Genomic DNA, 16,244 nt, shown 5'->3' on the forward strand with positions numbered 1-16,244 from the left:
TTAAACCACATAAAACAATAAAAAACACAAGTGTAACTACATACTTTAAAGGCCTCAGTTTCAAATATTACAACATTTAAAAAAAGAAAAAAGGAGCAAATTACACTTCAGTAAAGACAGACCAGATATCCAAATATAAGACCATTTGTGAATGGTGCCTATATACCACGCTTTCAAATGTTGCTAGTGTTGTTAGGTCTTCAATCCATTACATTATAGGCAGTGAGTTTTTAACTTTCCAATATTGTAGTATTAGTCTTTTAGCAGTGGGTATAAAAAATCCATTTATGCTAACTGTGTGTTATATTCCTAGAAGAAATTTAAGGGAACATGTACATCAGAAAATATTAAAGCGCTTACCAATACAAAGTTTATTCATCTGATGACTTTCTCGCCCAAAGAGGCAACTATGGGGCATTTCCAAAACATATGAATAAAAGAAGAATTAATTGTATGATACCTCCAACAATTAGCGGAGTTAGACAACCCTTTGTTAAAGAGACATTGTGGCATCCAACAGTCTCAAAACAAAAAGCTTTTGCTGAATAACATGTAACCACAGACATATCAGATACCAACGCCAAAAAGGTGGTCCATTGATTAGACAAAATAGGACATACCAATTCCCTGTTCCATTCTTGCTGAAGACTTTATGAGAAACAGGGAGGAGGAAACTTTTGAACAGAAACCTCAATTATGTATTATGTTATGGTTACTTGTTTGAGGACTAAATGCCTAACAAAAAGTCAAAAGTATTTCTGTTTGCATGATCTTACATATGGAGGGATTTTGTAAGAAGTCATGGCTATTGATTTGTCTAGTCCGGTTCACTCTGCTCTAACTGGCAGTGGCTCTACAAAGGGTTAGGTGGAGATGTCTTTCCCTGCTATCCTACCCAAGACCCTTTTTTAAAAATTGGAGATGACAAAAAAAATGGAGATGACAAAAAATGAGACCTTCTACATGCAAAACATGAGCTCTTCTCCCTTTGAGCAATTATCTCTATATTTGTACAGATAAGTTTGTTTTTGCCTTGAGGGCTTTTGCCCAGTTATTATCTGCACAAGGAAATCAGTGTTGTTCTCTTGGAACATGGAATGCATGAGGTGGGTTAAACTGCTGTAGAGGGTTGATGCATGAAAAGAACTTGCAATGGGAGCAAGAGGCTGTACTTGATAACCTCCTGGTTAATTCTCTTTGAGTGATTCTGTGACCATTTGTGCTGCTTTTTAGTTATAAAGGATCCCTAAAGCAAACATGTACAGCAGAAAGAAAGCTCCCCAGTCCCTTCCTTATATATAAAACAGGAGGGAATGATATGCCACACATTGACTAGGGTTTTTTATACTAAACAGGAAGCATGAGTGACCTGTCCTGCTTATTTTCACATACCTTCAAAATGGGGAATTCCACATTTCCTCATCGTAAAATGTATGAGTAGCCTTTATCATTAGGAACATGCGTATTTCCCAACAGAGGTGGAAAACCCTTATTTTGAACATTCCTGAAGAAGCATGAAAATGGGAAGCACAAGTGACACAGGCCCCCTGTTCACTACAGGATTTGTATTGTGTAAAGCCATGCTTTATATCAGAGAAGAGTGGGATGCATATTGTAAGAGCCCTTAGGGACCCAGGAAAATGCAGAAAAGTGGTCTAAGCGGATTATGGTTTTATCACAACAATATTAGCATCAAGCTAGTACTTACAGTGAGGTCTACCTCAACTTAATGGCTACCTGATCAGGTCTAGCTTGTGTGTAGAGACAGTGCAAGAGTCTTCAATAAATCCTGGGTTACAACTGCTCCAGATTCTAGTATGCTAGAATTGCTAGGAAAACACAGAGTGGAATTCATATATATATATATATATATATATATATATATATATATATATATCAGAATTTGTAAGATAAAAAAATAATCTTATTTTTTTGTAAGATAAAAAAACAAACAAGAGGCAGCTGGACAACCATCTGTCGGGTATGCTTTAGGGTGGATTCCTGCATTCAGCGGGGGGTTGGACTCGATGGCTTTATAGGCCCCTTCCAACTCTACTATTCTATAATTCTATGAACTCCCCTGCTGATGCAACTTTTTGCCTTTCCTGGTTACTGAGGATAAGGCAACAAGGTTACTTTTGGCCTTCTCCCTTCTACTGTACATCAGTTCAGCTCAGGTAGGGTGGGGAATCTTTCTTGCACTTTCTTAACTGTACACAGAAGTTGTTATAACTATTGACATTTTCATTGAGTCAGCCCAAACTGAGTACAGCATTATCTGCCGTGCGTGTATTGGTGGCAGGGAGTGGTGCTAAGATAACAAGTTATTAAGCTCTCTGAACACCATTGGGGTTAGTAGTGCTTGCAAATTACTACTTTTAGCCCAATACTATGTATATTTACTCAGAAATAAATCCACTGAATACAATGGGATTTACTCGCAAATTGGTGTGCATAGGAAAGTAGCCTTGCAAACCTGTGCATGTCTACTCAGAAGTAAGTCCCACTGAGGGTAGATAGGATTGAAGCTTTACTCTTAGTCCTGAGGATTGACCTCTCCTGCAGGATTATATTGGAAAAACCATCAGGTGTACAAGACATATGACTAAACATTCCTGGAGAATGACTAACAATTTTAGTTTATAAGGCAAGTATACATTACCTTAGGCCCCTAGTCAATGTCATGAATATTGAGGAGGAAATTGCCTTTATCACATTCCATCTTTAGTTGATACTGCTGTAATGCCAAATCAGTGTCCACAGATGGTTAACCTATGACTGTTTGAAACCATGTCTTCACCAAATGGGCGTGGAAGGTGTTACCTAACACATCATTTTGAGGATCTCAAGTTGAATAGGATTTGGAAATGTGTAGGTACTATGTAATGAAAGTGGACTTCTTAAATTTTGGTATACCGTGGGTGGTATGCAGGTGCTTCCTATCCTGAATGTAACAAAATTGGAAATCCAATCCCAGATACTGAATAACTTGTCAAGTCTTGGACAAGTTGGAATGCAACCAGAACAAAATCTTAACCAACTTGGGGACCCCTAGATGCACCCCAACCCAGTACCTATGGTTATTTTTATTTATTTATTTATTTATTTATTTATTACATTTTTATACCGCCCAATAGCTGAAGCTCTCTGGGCGGTTCACAAAAATTAAGAAATAAGTTAGAAATAAGATCCCAAGCTTGGACCATCACTATATGTCAGCTGATGTTTAATTTTTGGTTAAAACGTAAGAGAATGCCAGAAAATGATTTAGCAAAATAATGTTACCTGGAACAACTGGGCTTGAGTTCATCAAGGGACAGAAGAAACTGAGGACAGAACAAATCAGTTACTGAGCTACCAATCTTGTTTCTGTTATCTAGTACTACTACAGTATAAAAGACATCAGCGTTGGTGGACAGTGTGTTTGCCATGGACATGCTGATGTCTGTGATGCAAAAAGTGATCCAGATTCACACAGGTAAGGGAACTTAATGGTGCAATCAAAAGAACTGTGCTTCTAAAATGATTGCTTTATTGTTGTGAAATGATGATGCCTAATGCAATATTCCTCATAAAATCAGAATTCATTAAAGGCCATTTAGCACATTACTGTTTCTGAGAGGGATATTGATCCCTGTGTCAGAAAGTGGATGTATTTTATAACATCTGATAATGGCTTGCATGCGTCTGTGCCACCTGTACCTGTGTCAAATTGGCCTTTTGATCTGTATACTTTGGTGAAAAATACTGTGCCATCAATAAAATATTCCAAAATGTACACATTTTGGAATAACAAATATGAAGAAGCCATTATATGTGTTGAGCGTGTTTTCATATTCAGTAAAATTTGTTATATGAATCTCTTTTCTCTAAGGGCCTTGCTAGACGAGGCCTTAGCGCGCTTTGAGGCCCAGTTTCCCTGCTGTGCGTCCACATGACGCACAGGGGAATCCGGGCCCAGGCCGCACTGAAGCCTCCCCTAACGCACCATAAGCGAATTCGCTTATGGTGCACCTTTTCCGCAGGGTCCGTGGCTTTTTGCAGCCACTCACTACTCGCGAGTAGCTGGAAAAAGCCACGGACTGGGCACAGCGCTCATATGAGTGCTGTGCCCATCGGGCCGGGGGGGGATCCCGGGGGGGGGAAGGCCAGACCCGGTAGGAGAGATTGGGATGGCGCAGGGCAACATGGGACAGGGAGGGATGGCGCAGGGCGACACGGGACAGGGAGGGATGGCGCAGGGCGACACGGGACAGGGAGGGATGGCGCAGGGCGACACGGGACAGAGAGGGAAGGCGCAGGGCAACACGGGACAGGGAGGGAGGGCGCAAGGCGACACGGGACAGGGAGGGAGGGCGCAGGGCGACATGGGACAGGGAGGGAGGGCGCAGGGCGACACACGGGACAGGGAGGGAGGGCGCAGGGCGACACGGGACAGGGAGGGATGGCGCAGGGCGGCACGGGACAGGGAGGGATGGCGCAGAGCGACACGGGACAGGGAGGGAGGGTGCAGGGCGACACACGGGACAGGGAGGGATGGCGCAGGGCGACACACGGGACAGGGAGGGATGGCTCAGGGTGACACACAGGATAGGGAGGGAGGGCGCAGGGCGATACACGGGACAGGGAGGGAGGGCGCAGGGTGACACATGGGATGGGGAGGGATGGCGGGGAAAGAGGGGGCAGGGGGCAGGGGGCTTAATTTAAAAAAGGGTGGGGGGCTTAAGTAAAAAAAAAAACACTTACCTTCTCCGAAGTCTTCGGGGCGCACGTAACCCCTTTAACAACAACAAAAAAAGGCCGACGCTGCAGGGCTTCCGTAGTCCCCGCGCAGCGGCCGTCTAGGAGGCGGGGCGGCGTGCGCTAAAGTTAGCGCGCCGTCACCACGCCTCCCTGCCGGCTTATCCGGCAGGGTCTAGCAAGGCCCTAAATAACCTCATTGTCCAAATTCATTTTGACTGCTCTCGTGAACACAGTAAAGCTGCTTGAATTCCATAGAAGTTTAAGGTGGCCATATGTAAAAAAAGGACATGAAATTTCACTTGTGTCATGTAAGCTACTCATGCTGAAATCACCTAACAATTTTAAGGGCACAGGAGCTCTGTCATCTTTTGGATCTGACTACCTCCAATACCAGTGGGATTTAAGCAGCCTCAGAAAACAATCCTATGGTCCTTGGGAGGGTGTCCCAGAAGCCATTGGATATGGTGGATTTCCCCTTCTGAAAGCAGAGAGAGAGGCCCACCCTTGGAGGGGGAAATCCAACTACAGTTTCCCCTCCCATCTACCGTGAAAAACAGGTACCAATGTGAATGTCAAATGAGAATTAATTACTTAAACATCCAGGTACCAATGTGAATGTCAGCACAACACTTGTGGGGAAACCTGTGACCATTGCTGCCCTGGATACAACCAGAAACACTGGCAACCTGCAACACCCAGCAGCACAAATCTCTGTGAATGTAAGTAATATAGAAATATGCTTTCTGAATGCTTATAGTGGTACATAGGTTTAAAGTGTGAAGAGCTAATGTCCTCAAGATTATCACAGATAATCCAGCAAGCCCCCCAAAGGCCAGATTTCCTCATGATGGCCTATCCAGAACCAACCATGCTGTTAGTATTTGAACATAGAAGTAGCAGTTTGGTTTTGTTGGTTTCAATAGGAGATGCCCATTAACGTTGGCTGTCTAACTCTTTGTATCTTGTTCAGATCAAACAGGAAGGGTTCTTTTCTGGAATAAAATTCTGACTCGCAATAGAGACATGCTTTGCTACTGTAAGCTATGGTTTTGACAGCCATGTTTGGGACAGTGAAGTGTGTACACGCCAGTAGTATGGAAACAGCATACAATAAAAGACTTAGAAAATATGACATACAAACATTTCAAGCTGAGCTGCCTAAATTGTTAACCTTGAAAGTGATACGCATTGCAAAAGCATTTGATAGAAAGTAGGCATGTCCGAACAAACAATACCTGAATTCCACATGAGTGATATGGAAGTTTAAGAATCTGGTTTTATTAAAAGGGCAGGATGTGAATAAGTAAATAATGTGACATATCTTTTCAAGAAGCATCAAATAAATGATCACCCAGAACTATTTGAACCCAAATATGGAGCATTTAGTTTACTTGTGACAGATAGAAAGTTTATATGAGTGCTCACAGCTATGGAGTGATGCCCTGGGCTCAATTTCCCAGAATCTTGGAATAATTTTGAGAGAAAAACAAGGCTGTCGTAGGAAGGGAAGGAAAAGCTGGTGGCAGGGGAAGCAAATATATGCTTTGGAGAGAGAGAGAGAGAGAGAGAGAGAGAGAGAGAGAGAGAGAGAGAGAGAGAGAGCAGCATCAGCAGCATATACTTGAAATCAGGCTGAGGGTTTGGTGCCCTCCAGATATTTTAGATTTCAACCCCCATCAGTCCCATCCAGCATGGCCAATGGTGTGGAATGCTGGGTGTTATAGACCAAAACATCTTGAGGACATCAGCAGACTGGGCTTGGTATGGGGAGAAGCTAGGAACCACCATCAGTAGTTGCCAAGCTGCGGACAGTCACAGAAAAGGAGAAAAAAATGGAGCCAGCTGAAGGCTGTAGAAGAAGAGCTATTTCTCCCTTTGAGAGCACCAAGAGGTTGGGAGGAAAAGGGACGTCATCCACTGAAGCCATGTGTCATCTGCCAGTATTCCAGAGCTTGGTGTGATCTGAGCTTGCCAATTTTCCAGCTGCCACAGAGATCCTGTCTTAGCTGTGGCAGCTAAGACAGGAATGGGTCACTTCAGAAGGTCTGATGCCAATTTCCCACCCTTGAATGCACCTTGAGGTGTACCCCACTGCCAAAATTGCTGCTGTTGCCAAATTGCTGCCAAAATTTGGTGTCAATCAGGTGGCAGCCATAAAGTTGCTTTTTCCTTTTAAAACAAGGCATGTGGGGAGTGTGCACCTTGTTTCAATGCATAGTTGTGCTCCTGGAAGCCCCTGGGGCACATGCCCCATATGCCTGGTTGTAAAGTGAAAAGGAAGCTTCTTTGCCAGTGCATTGGCAGCAATGCAGTGGTGGTGATTTGGGAGGCAGTGGGGACAGCAAAAGGCCAGGGAGCCATAAGCGGCCTGTGGCCGGCCCACTCCTGCTCTATGAACTCTTCTGCTGAAAGCAATTATGGTATCTCAGCGTTTTGCTTTGATGCTGCAGCAATCTGGCTCCCTGCCCTCATTCCTGTCTCCTCTAACTCAGCTGGACATCTGGCAAAAAAAAAAAAAAAAAAAATCAGCTTAGATTGACATTGCCCTTGCTTCTTGGGACACTATTTTGGCTGAAATTTGTTTGCTTGGAAAGTACTAAGAACACTAAGAAATGACACCTGTGGCTATGCAGCGCTTTAAAGCCTACAAATGACCTTTTTGTTCCCTGTAGCAAGTTTAACAAGAAAGTGGTGAGTGAGACTGTCCCAGGTGGTATAGTGTCAGACTGAACAGACTGTGATGACCTTGCTACATTTTATGGACATTTGGAATTCCTCCTCCTCCTCCTCCTCCTCCTCCTCCTTCTGTGTTTCATTGTTCATTTACCCCATTATTATAATGAAATCTAACCATTCATCTCTCAGCCTGCAACTGCCATGGACATGCCACTGACTGCTATTATGATCCTGAGGTTGAACGACGCAAAGAGAGCTTAAATCGCTATGGACAGTATCAAGGTGGAGGGGTCTGCATTAACTGTCAGGTAAAACACACACACACACACACCTACAAACACACACACACACACACACACTTTGTCATTTAGGGTACAAATAAGTGAGAATTGAAAATGGCATACCAATTTTTTTTGTCTCTTTTGGAGAATTGAGCCTAATTTTCCATCCATTGAGTCATTATTACGTTTTGATCCCTAAATGTGCAATCCTATGCATGATTACTTAAAAGTAGATCCCATTGATTTCGATGGAGTTACTAAGGAGTACTAAGTGTGTTTAGGATTGAATCCTAAAATGGTTAGTCCAAGCAATGCAATAACAACCCTTTAACTGAGTTATGCAGTCACAGGATAATGCATAAGGAAATGCATGTAAAATGTCAGGACCTAATCTCAATTAGATTTTTTTTGTCACAAACAATGACCCACTGAAATATAACCAAACAACTCCTTTTAAAGTGATATTAAACTGTTCTTAATTTATCTTATTCCTCTTTATTTTGAAATCGTACCATTAAAGACTTTCTGAAAATACCCATCAGTCTTTTCTAAAAATGCCTCCAAAATAGAAATGTGAAGGGCTGGAAAAAAAGCACCCAGAAACATTGCTGAAACTTGTATATATCTACAACCAAATAGCGGCCCCACAAATCCCTGATCTCTTGATATATAAACATCAATCATGAAAGATTCACAGAACAATCCTCTACATGTGTATACATAAGCAATTCACATTGAGTTGAATGGGACTTTTTATGAGCAGACATTGCAAGCATTTATGTGCATGTTATTTTTTAGCCACCTGAAGAGGCACAGCCAATAGCAATGTAACTAATGGGAGCAAGCCTTTCAGGATGAATAACCTATGGTTTGGCTTGCCTTGAGTCTGTGTGTGAGAAGGGATCAATTTTGGCCCATACCCTTTGACAAGACAAAGATTAATCATCCAGCACTCTGACCGTAGACATATGGCCCAAAGGTCAATGGAAAAGAAACCATACAGCTACCATGGCTCATTGTTCTTGAAAATCTGCAGTAATGGATCCCATGAGACCAAAAACGCATTGGAAGAGTGGGAGTTTCTCCATCAGACCATTAATGCAGACAACCATGCTGGTTCTGTTGAGTAGATGGGGAGGCAAGCCTATACTTGGCTAGCTGAAGAGATGAAGCCATATTTGAAATTGGGGAAGAGGTTCAGAGAAAAGCTCCATGATTCTCTAGTACAGCTTGTGCCTTTTAATGACAACTGGCCTTCAATCTGAGGCCTGGGGTCAAAGGAACCATGCAGTGCAACCATCGTGTACTTTTGATCTCATTGCTAAACTCAAAGCACTCCCTGTCAAATACATAGCTGGATATAAATAAAAGAAAAATTGTTTTTCAAGAGAAAGAGGGAAGCTCTTTGTTTTTGCTTTGACATTTCTGCGTGGAGTTTCCTCTTTGCACTTTTGCCCATGAAAGAGCATGTTAGCTAAACGTCTTCTCTGAACATCATCAAAGTGGGGAAGTATCTGGAATCTTAAGAAACTCTGTCTATTGTGATTGAGGTTGATTGCCCATAATTTGATTTTGTGCAAATGAATCTGGATGAAACTGCTTAGCCATGAAATCTAATTAGAGCTTTTCCTTCCGTATGGACGAGCTGTATAGACTGGGCTTGCCCTTTATCCTTTTGTATTATAGAAACACAATGAGAAATATTTGCCTGGGCGATAATTAGATGGAAATTGAGACATGATATGCAGAGAGAGTCTGTTTCTTTGGGAAATGATAATGATGTTCAGTATGTTCTGTTCTCTAAATCAGGCAATATCTTATTGTGACACACATTTCCTTGCTGTAGATCCAATTTTTCATGATCACCAAGTTTAAATACTTCTGCTGTCCAAATATGTTGGTGGTATGCTTTTCATTTTAAAAAAAATACTTCTTGGCTTCCTGGACTTGAAATGTTATCTGAGCTGGAAAAAATATTTTGCAGCATATAGAAATGGAAGAATATTGTTGCTGGCACTCCATCCTAACGTAAATTAAAAGAATACCAAACAAATATTAAATAAAAATCAATTAATCAAGATTTATGCCATGAATTAATCATTCATATGTAGTCATATTAATTTCACTAAATGATGATTGATTTACTTTTTTATTTTAATGGCAATGTCATGGAATCCAAGATGTCATGTAGGAAATTTGGCAATTTATGTCAGGGTTGAGCCATGGGAGCTGTCGATTTGGAACCAGGATTTGTGCCAGGCGTCAGAGCCAAGGAGGTACACTAAGGAGTCAGGCTAGGAGTTAGAACCAGGAATCAGAACTGAAAAGCAGGACGGAACTATCCAAGCAAGAGTCAGAACCACGAAACAAAGCCAAGAGTCAGAAAGAGCCAGGAAAGCGGATCATTGCCCAGGCAAAATCCCAGCTTAAACAGAATGCCTTTATAGCCCTTCCTGCTGGGGTCTTCTGGGTAGCTACTCCAATGCCTATTACTAGGGATCTTTCACAGTCCAGGGAGATGTTCCCATATGGAACCCTGGTGGCCCACCACACTGGGATAGCTATGGGGTTTTGTTTCTAAGCCCTTGGCTCCAAACAACTCCACTGCATTTCTGCTACATCAATTTCCTTCCTGGTGTATTTAAAATGCCAGCATTCAGTTCTTTTCTTGCTTATTCTTGCAATTGCACATCTCTCATGCCACCCTTTTCTCTTGCTCCATCCTGCGTAGCACAACACAGCTGGTGTAAACTGTGAGAAGTGCTCAAAGGGTTACTACCGTCCTTATGGTGTTCCAGTGACAGCAACACATGGATGTACACGTATGTTCAATTTTGCTTACCTTTAAATGATTCTCCCACACAAAAAGAAATGAATGAGAAGAATTGGCAGAGTTAATTTCTATATATTTTAGAAATGCCTATGGCCATCATACTGGTTGGGGATGTAGGAATTGTTGTCCATCACATCTGGCAGGTGCCAAGCTGGGGAAGGTCAGCACGTAGTGCTTTGATCCTAGAGTAGTGCAGAAAGCGGGAGCTTGGGGATTGGAGGCTCTAAATGCAGGCATTCGCACACACGGATACATGAATGTGCACATGCTCACATACAACCATAGCCCAACCATCCTGCTACAGATTGCTCTTATTTCATCACTAACAGGTGGGCAGGGGGAGAAGTGATCTGCATGAGGCTCTTTGGGGGAGTGAGTGGAGAGTGCAGGCATTGGGGTGGGGCGAAATTTGGAGGCAGTGGCCTGCAATAAAGCCTTGGGAGGGCCACATGTGTCCCACTAGATGCAGGCTGTACATCCCTAAGCCCGAAAAAGCTAGCACTGATGCACCAGGGGCAACTGCTCCTACTCCTAGACAAAGATGGAATAGCAACTGCTATCCATGCTCTAGTAATGTATGGATTATTGGGCTACTATAATGTGTTGGAGGTGGAGCTGCCTTTGAAGGCAGTTGGCTCAGAACATTGCAATGAGTGTTGGCTCGGACCAGCTGAATGGAATGTATCTCTCCAGTTTTTAAACAACTGATCGGGCTGTCAGTCCATTGTGAATGATTGCTGGTGCAGCTTTTTAAATCCCTGTATGGAACTGGGTACAGGAAGAACTGCCTAGTGACTAAGGGAAAGCATGGGGTAGGTGAAGCCAGGTGGCTCCTCTGGGTGCAGGCTCCGTCAAAGCTTCATCTGCCCCATGTCTTCTCCGATTGGGAAGGCATGGGGTGAGTAAAGTAAGGAAGGCCTCCTCCAAGAACCTCCTCCAAGTGCTGTTGCAGTGTCTTGCACACTAGCAACAGCCCCACCCACATCGAGGGCGTGGCCCTATCTGGCCCCACCCCTGGCCTAGTCTCACATGAACCTTGAGATCATCTTCAGGGCTCTTATTTTGGTGCCCTCCCATCTTTAGGAGGTGGTGTTAAGCAAAAGCTTTCTCAGTGGTGAACCCAGTCCATGGAAAGTGGTCTTCAGGGAGGCTCACCTGGCCTCAAATCTCCTGTACTTTCTGCCCTTTTTATTGACTCAGGCCTTTTAAAGTACTGCTTGAATTGGTCTAAAACACTGCTGCTGTGTTTTTGCTGCTCTGCCGTTTTAACAGTGTGTTTTTTAAAATAATGTTTTACCGTTGATTGTTTTTAACCATTTTTCTGCGCTGCAGTGAGAAGAGTAATTCTGAAAGCATGTATAAAACTAATGGTGTAAGAAAAATTAACCGAAACTGTTGTCAATAGGAAAACAGCATACTGATGTGATAATGTTTGCACAGCACTTTAAATATAATTAAGTAATCTTACAGTGTTGTATACACAAGGCAGCAAGTACAAATATAATTATAATTGTATTTTTTTTAGGTTAACCTTCAATAAATAAATAAATAAATTCACTCGTAGAAAGCTTTTAGGATGATGTGTTTTTTTAAATGTAGTCTGCAGCTGCAATCCAGAATATTCCAATGGCTGTGAGGAAGGATCCGGCCGCTGCTATTGTAAACTGAATTATCAGGGCAATATGTGTGACCGGTGTGCTGATGGATACCACAGTTTCCCCTTCTGTTACTGTAAGTATCAACATATCTCTGCATTTTTGTTTCCTGTTTTATTAAATATCCCTCTGCATCCATTTGTTCCAGTCACCGTGCCCCAAATTGTTGTCAGTAAATAAATGTTATATTGCAAATAAGACAAGCAAATAATTATTCTCTTTTTGCCATGCAACGATGGATAGAAATGGTTGTCATTCCTGAAATCTGAGGTAGAGCAGAATTCTACAACCAATATCTCTGTGATTGGTTGGTTTAATGGGTTGGGAGGCAGACACCTGTGAGTTCTATTTTAAAAAATGCTTCTCTCTGGATGAATTTTCTCCTCTCCCCCATCTTTTTTTGTTGCGGTTGATGTTCCAATACTGTATAATGTTTCAAGTGTGTCTCAGGGCTGTGCCATTATACTGCAGCACTTGCTGTCAGAATACAGCCATTAGTCCTTCTAGAATAAAGAGAAGTTACTTTAGATTCTCCTATATTTGTTAAGGAGGATGTCCACATGCAGACATCCCAGGGCCCTAGGCATACCGGGTGGGGGGGGGGGAGGTCAGCAGGGCAGGAGAGGGCCTCTGTCTGTGGGAGAAACCCTCAATTTTTGTAGAAAAAATAGCTAGAGGAAAAGAAGCAATTTGTCCTTTTAGCATTCCAGTGGGTTTACTGGATGAACAAGAAATCCAGGGGCACCTTTCAACAGCTACTTGCTTCTTGTCTCTCAGCCCAGCTGTAAAAGCGGAAGGTGAGGAGGAGGGAGAAAGGCGAAGGTAGATTTGGGAGTGGGAGGGGTAGAGAAGGTGAGCCTGGAACAAGACAATTAGGGGCATGGCTAGACAAGGGGTGGTGGAGGGGGAGGATCTCTTGATATGATGATTGCGAGATCCTCCCCCTCATCTACACGTGGCGCATGATGTCTCGGGAGGACGGAGGACGTCACGCCTGCCATTCTGTTTTTTTTTTTTAATCGAAAAAGAGCGCAGGAGCACTCCTACAAAAAAGTAACTTTTTAATTTTTTAAAAAAGACCCCGCTCCCCCTCCCCCCCTGGGTCCCAGCTTCTCGTGGTTACTCACGAGGAGCTGGGACCAAAATAGGATGCCTGGCCACACATCTTGGGATCATCCCGAGACCGCATGAAAAGTCCGGATTAAAAGGTAGGGCGATATCCTGGGGAAAGGGAGGGATCATCCCTCCCCGCTCCCAGGTTCAACTGTGCATCACGTGGACGCACAAGGACAATCCTGGGACAATCCCCGGGATATTGCCTCATCTAGACATGCCCTAGGTTAAGGAGCCAAGGAGAGAATTAGGCGAATGTGGGGTGGTGAGATGATGTGGGGTGGTGAGATGAAGGGGCAATTTAAGGGAGGGAGGGAAAATGAGCTAGAGGGATTATTTGGCTGAGGGAAAAGGGAAGATTTATGTAACAGAGTGTAGAACATGAACCCAATGGGGAGGGATTGGGGTGAGGAAGAAAAGATGAATTGGGAAGGGGATATCTAGCATAAGGAGGAAGAAAGGGTTAGGTGGTGACAAGTGGGGCTGCAAGAAGTATTGGGGAGATAAAAGGAAGGTAAGAAGCAAATAATTTTTATTCTTTCCATTGCCCCCTACTTCCCCCCCAAAAAAATCATGTGTGTATTAATGTATAATAAATATATTCCATCTGACTGCATCAGAGATAAGACACAGCGAGGCCTTCTCCATCACTCCTAATGCACCAAATGACATTTGTGATCCTAACTCATGGTACCTAAATGCGATCAATTAATCTTTGTTTCTTGCCTTTTCCTCCTTGGGGCTGTCTATACATGACAAAAGCCCCGGGGTGAGTGTGCAGTGGTGCAGCGTTGATTACATGACACAGAAGCCACCATGCAGGCATCCCAGGGTTTCCCCCCGAAGCTCTGAAGCAAAAAAGTTGGGGATTTACTCCAAGTTTTTTGTCTGGAATGTAGCGAGGACATCCCATCGCTGTGTCGCTGCTGCTCTAAGGTCCCATTGGAAGTGTGGCCAGGCAGATGGCGACCTCTGATTGGTCGCCATCCACCCAGGCAGTGGGGGAGTGAGTGAACTGGCAAGCTGAGTGGCTGTCAGAACACCTCTGTGCTGTCTCTGTGGGAAGAAGAGTCTTCCTTTTGCTGGGGGGAAGGTTATCCCTTTCCCCAGCTTCAATCCCTACAAAGTAAGTGGGGGGGAGCCAGGGAGGGCTGGCAGAGGTGGCAGCAGCGGCTCCCCCCCCCCCATGATCCATATACTGTAAGCCCTGCGCTTGCTCCTTTTCATGAGGATAATGGGGCACAACCCAGCAGAAGCAAAAGGGCAGGGTGAAGATAACCCCCCTTCTGTCATGTCTATTCAATCAGAACCCATTATTTCAAACTTTGAATTTCCTTGAGTGCTTTGGTAGAAAGGCAGTATATAAATATAGTAAATAAATAAGGTGGTCTCTAGCTATTTTCCTAACAGCTGCTTTTCCCCTCTCTTCCCATGTTAAAGGGATTCCTGTTTATCCTGTTTCTACTCCAAACCCAGAAGATCCTCCTGCTGGTCATATAACTGGCAAGTTCTCTTCTTTCTGTTGTGTTCATAGTTTAACATTTAATGGTTGGGTTTCAATCACAGAAACAATCCTGAGATAATAGGCACTCTGTATGATTTTCCTTTTCTGTGGGTGGTTATCTATATTTGTATACAGATGTTTAAAGACTGCTAGTATATACAGTATATGCATCTTCCTTAGACTGGAACATGTGATTGCTTTTCCCTTTTTGGTTGGTGCTCTGATGCTATGTTTTAGTGCTTCTGTTCTATCTTTGGGTGCTTCCAGATAAACGTCTCCCAGTGCTACCAATCATTGTTCTACCATTCTCAGCTTTAAGCAGAATTGCAATTTACCATCCACACTTTAGAGATCTAGTGCTTTTTGGGGATGGGGGTGTTCTGTCCACATGGCGGGCAGGACAAAGTCATGTGGGTGGTGTTGCCCAATTCCCTTTTCCCACTCCTCAGTGGTTGCCACATTCACCCTTCTCCTGCCATTTTGAACTGGGTGCTTCTCATTGCCATTTTAGCACGTGTGTGTGTGTGTGTGTGTGTCTATCCATGTTAAAAAGTGTCTAGAGCACAGGGCAAGAGGATTGTAGCTAAGCTTACATCTGAGTAAACATGGGTACAAATTAGGCTGTAAGTCCCATCAATTTCACCTGAGAATGTTGAGGTGGATGCCTTATCTCTAGTCTAGGGAATTTCTCAACTGGGTCTAATTAGACAACATGATCTAGTCAGTTTCACAAGCTGGCTAGAAAATTTGCCAGCTTGATTTCCCCTGCTTGTTAATTGGTTCTGAATAAAAAAAAATGCAGATCAGACACTAGAGAAGGGAGGAGAATTCCAAACATGCCATTCACCTTATCCAGGGACAATGCCTCCTAATGAGTCTCTTCTCACATACATGTTCCTATCCACACCTGCAAAGAATTACCACTGCTATTCTGGTCTTTCCTTCCTTAACAGATTTTCTGCAGTAAGAGATAAGATAGAAGGAGCAATGGGGGGAAAAATGGGATGATTACAACTGGAAGATGACGTTGACTGGAACCTCTGTAAAACTGCATTAATATAGAAACTGACTTCACATTAAAAGCGTTGATGGAAGCACCCGTGTTGCTTTGTTTCAGCATTACATTCTACTAAATAAGGAGATAGCAAATGGTATGATAGAGGCACCAAATGACAGAACATAGCATTACATCATAGCAGAACAAAGAAATGTCCATTGAGCCATCGAGAATTAGTCCATTTACCATCTATGATAGGGTGGGTACAAATCTTCAGTTCTCTGGTACCAGAATGAACTTATTATACACACATAAGTTACTGGAGAAAGACAGAATAGCTCAGCCACATGAGAAGAGCTTTCCATATAAACCATCAAAAAACCATGTAGAATACAGCAAAGAGAAAACCTAAATCCTTGGGGCTTTATTTGTGTACATTTGC

At 43.2% G+C, this 16,244-nt stretch overlaps 1 protein-coding gene across 1 annotated transcript in view; it reads left to right on the forward strand.

Annotated features, from left to right (window-relative positions):
* LAMA3 (laminin subunit alpha 3) overlaps positions 1-16,244 on the forward strand; it is a 184,312-nt gene that overhangs the window by 35,550 nt on the left and 132,518 nt on the right. The window contains exons 6-11 of the mRNA XM_063131300.1: positions 3,381-3,478; positions 5,347-5,462; positions 7,609-7,727; positions 10,432-10,522; positions 12,133-12,264; positions 14,742-14,804. Of these exons, the coding sequence (XP_062987370.1) occupies positions 3,381-3,478; positions 5,347-5,462; positions 7,609-7,727; positions 10,432-10,522; positions 12,133-12,264; positions 14,742-14,804 (619 nt within the window). The remainder of the gene's footprint in view (positions 1-3,380; positions 3,479-5,346; positions 5,463-7,608; positions 7,728-10,431; positions 10,523-12,132; positions 12,265-14,741; positions 14,805-16,244) is intronic.

The sequence above is a fragment of the Elgaria multicarinata genome, chromosome 7, assembly GCF_023053635.1.
Source record: "Elgaria multicarinata webbii isolate HBS135686 ecotype San Diego chromosome 7, rElgMul1.1.pri, whole genome shotgun sequence".
Taxonomy (NCBI): Eukaryota; Metazoa; Chordata; class Lepidosauria; order Squamata; family Anguidae; genus Elgaria; species Elgaria multicarinata.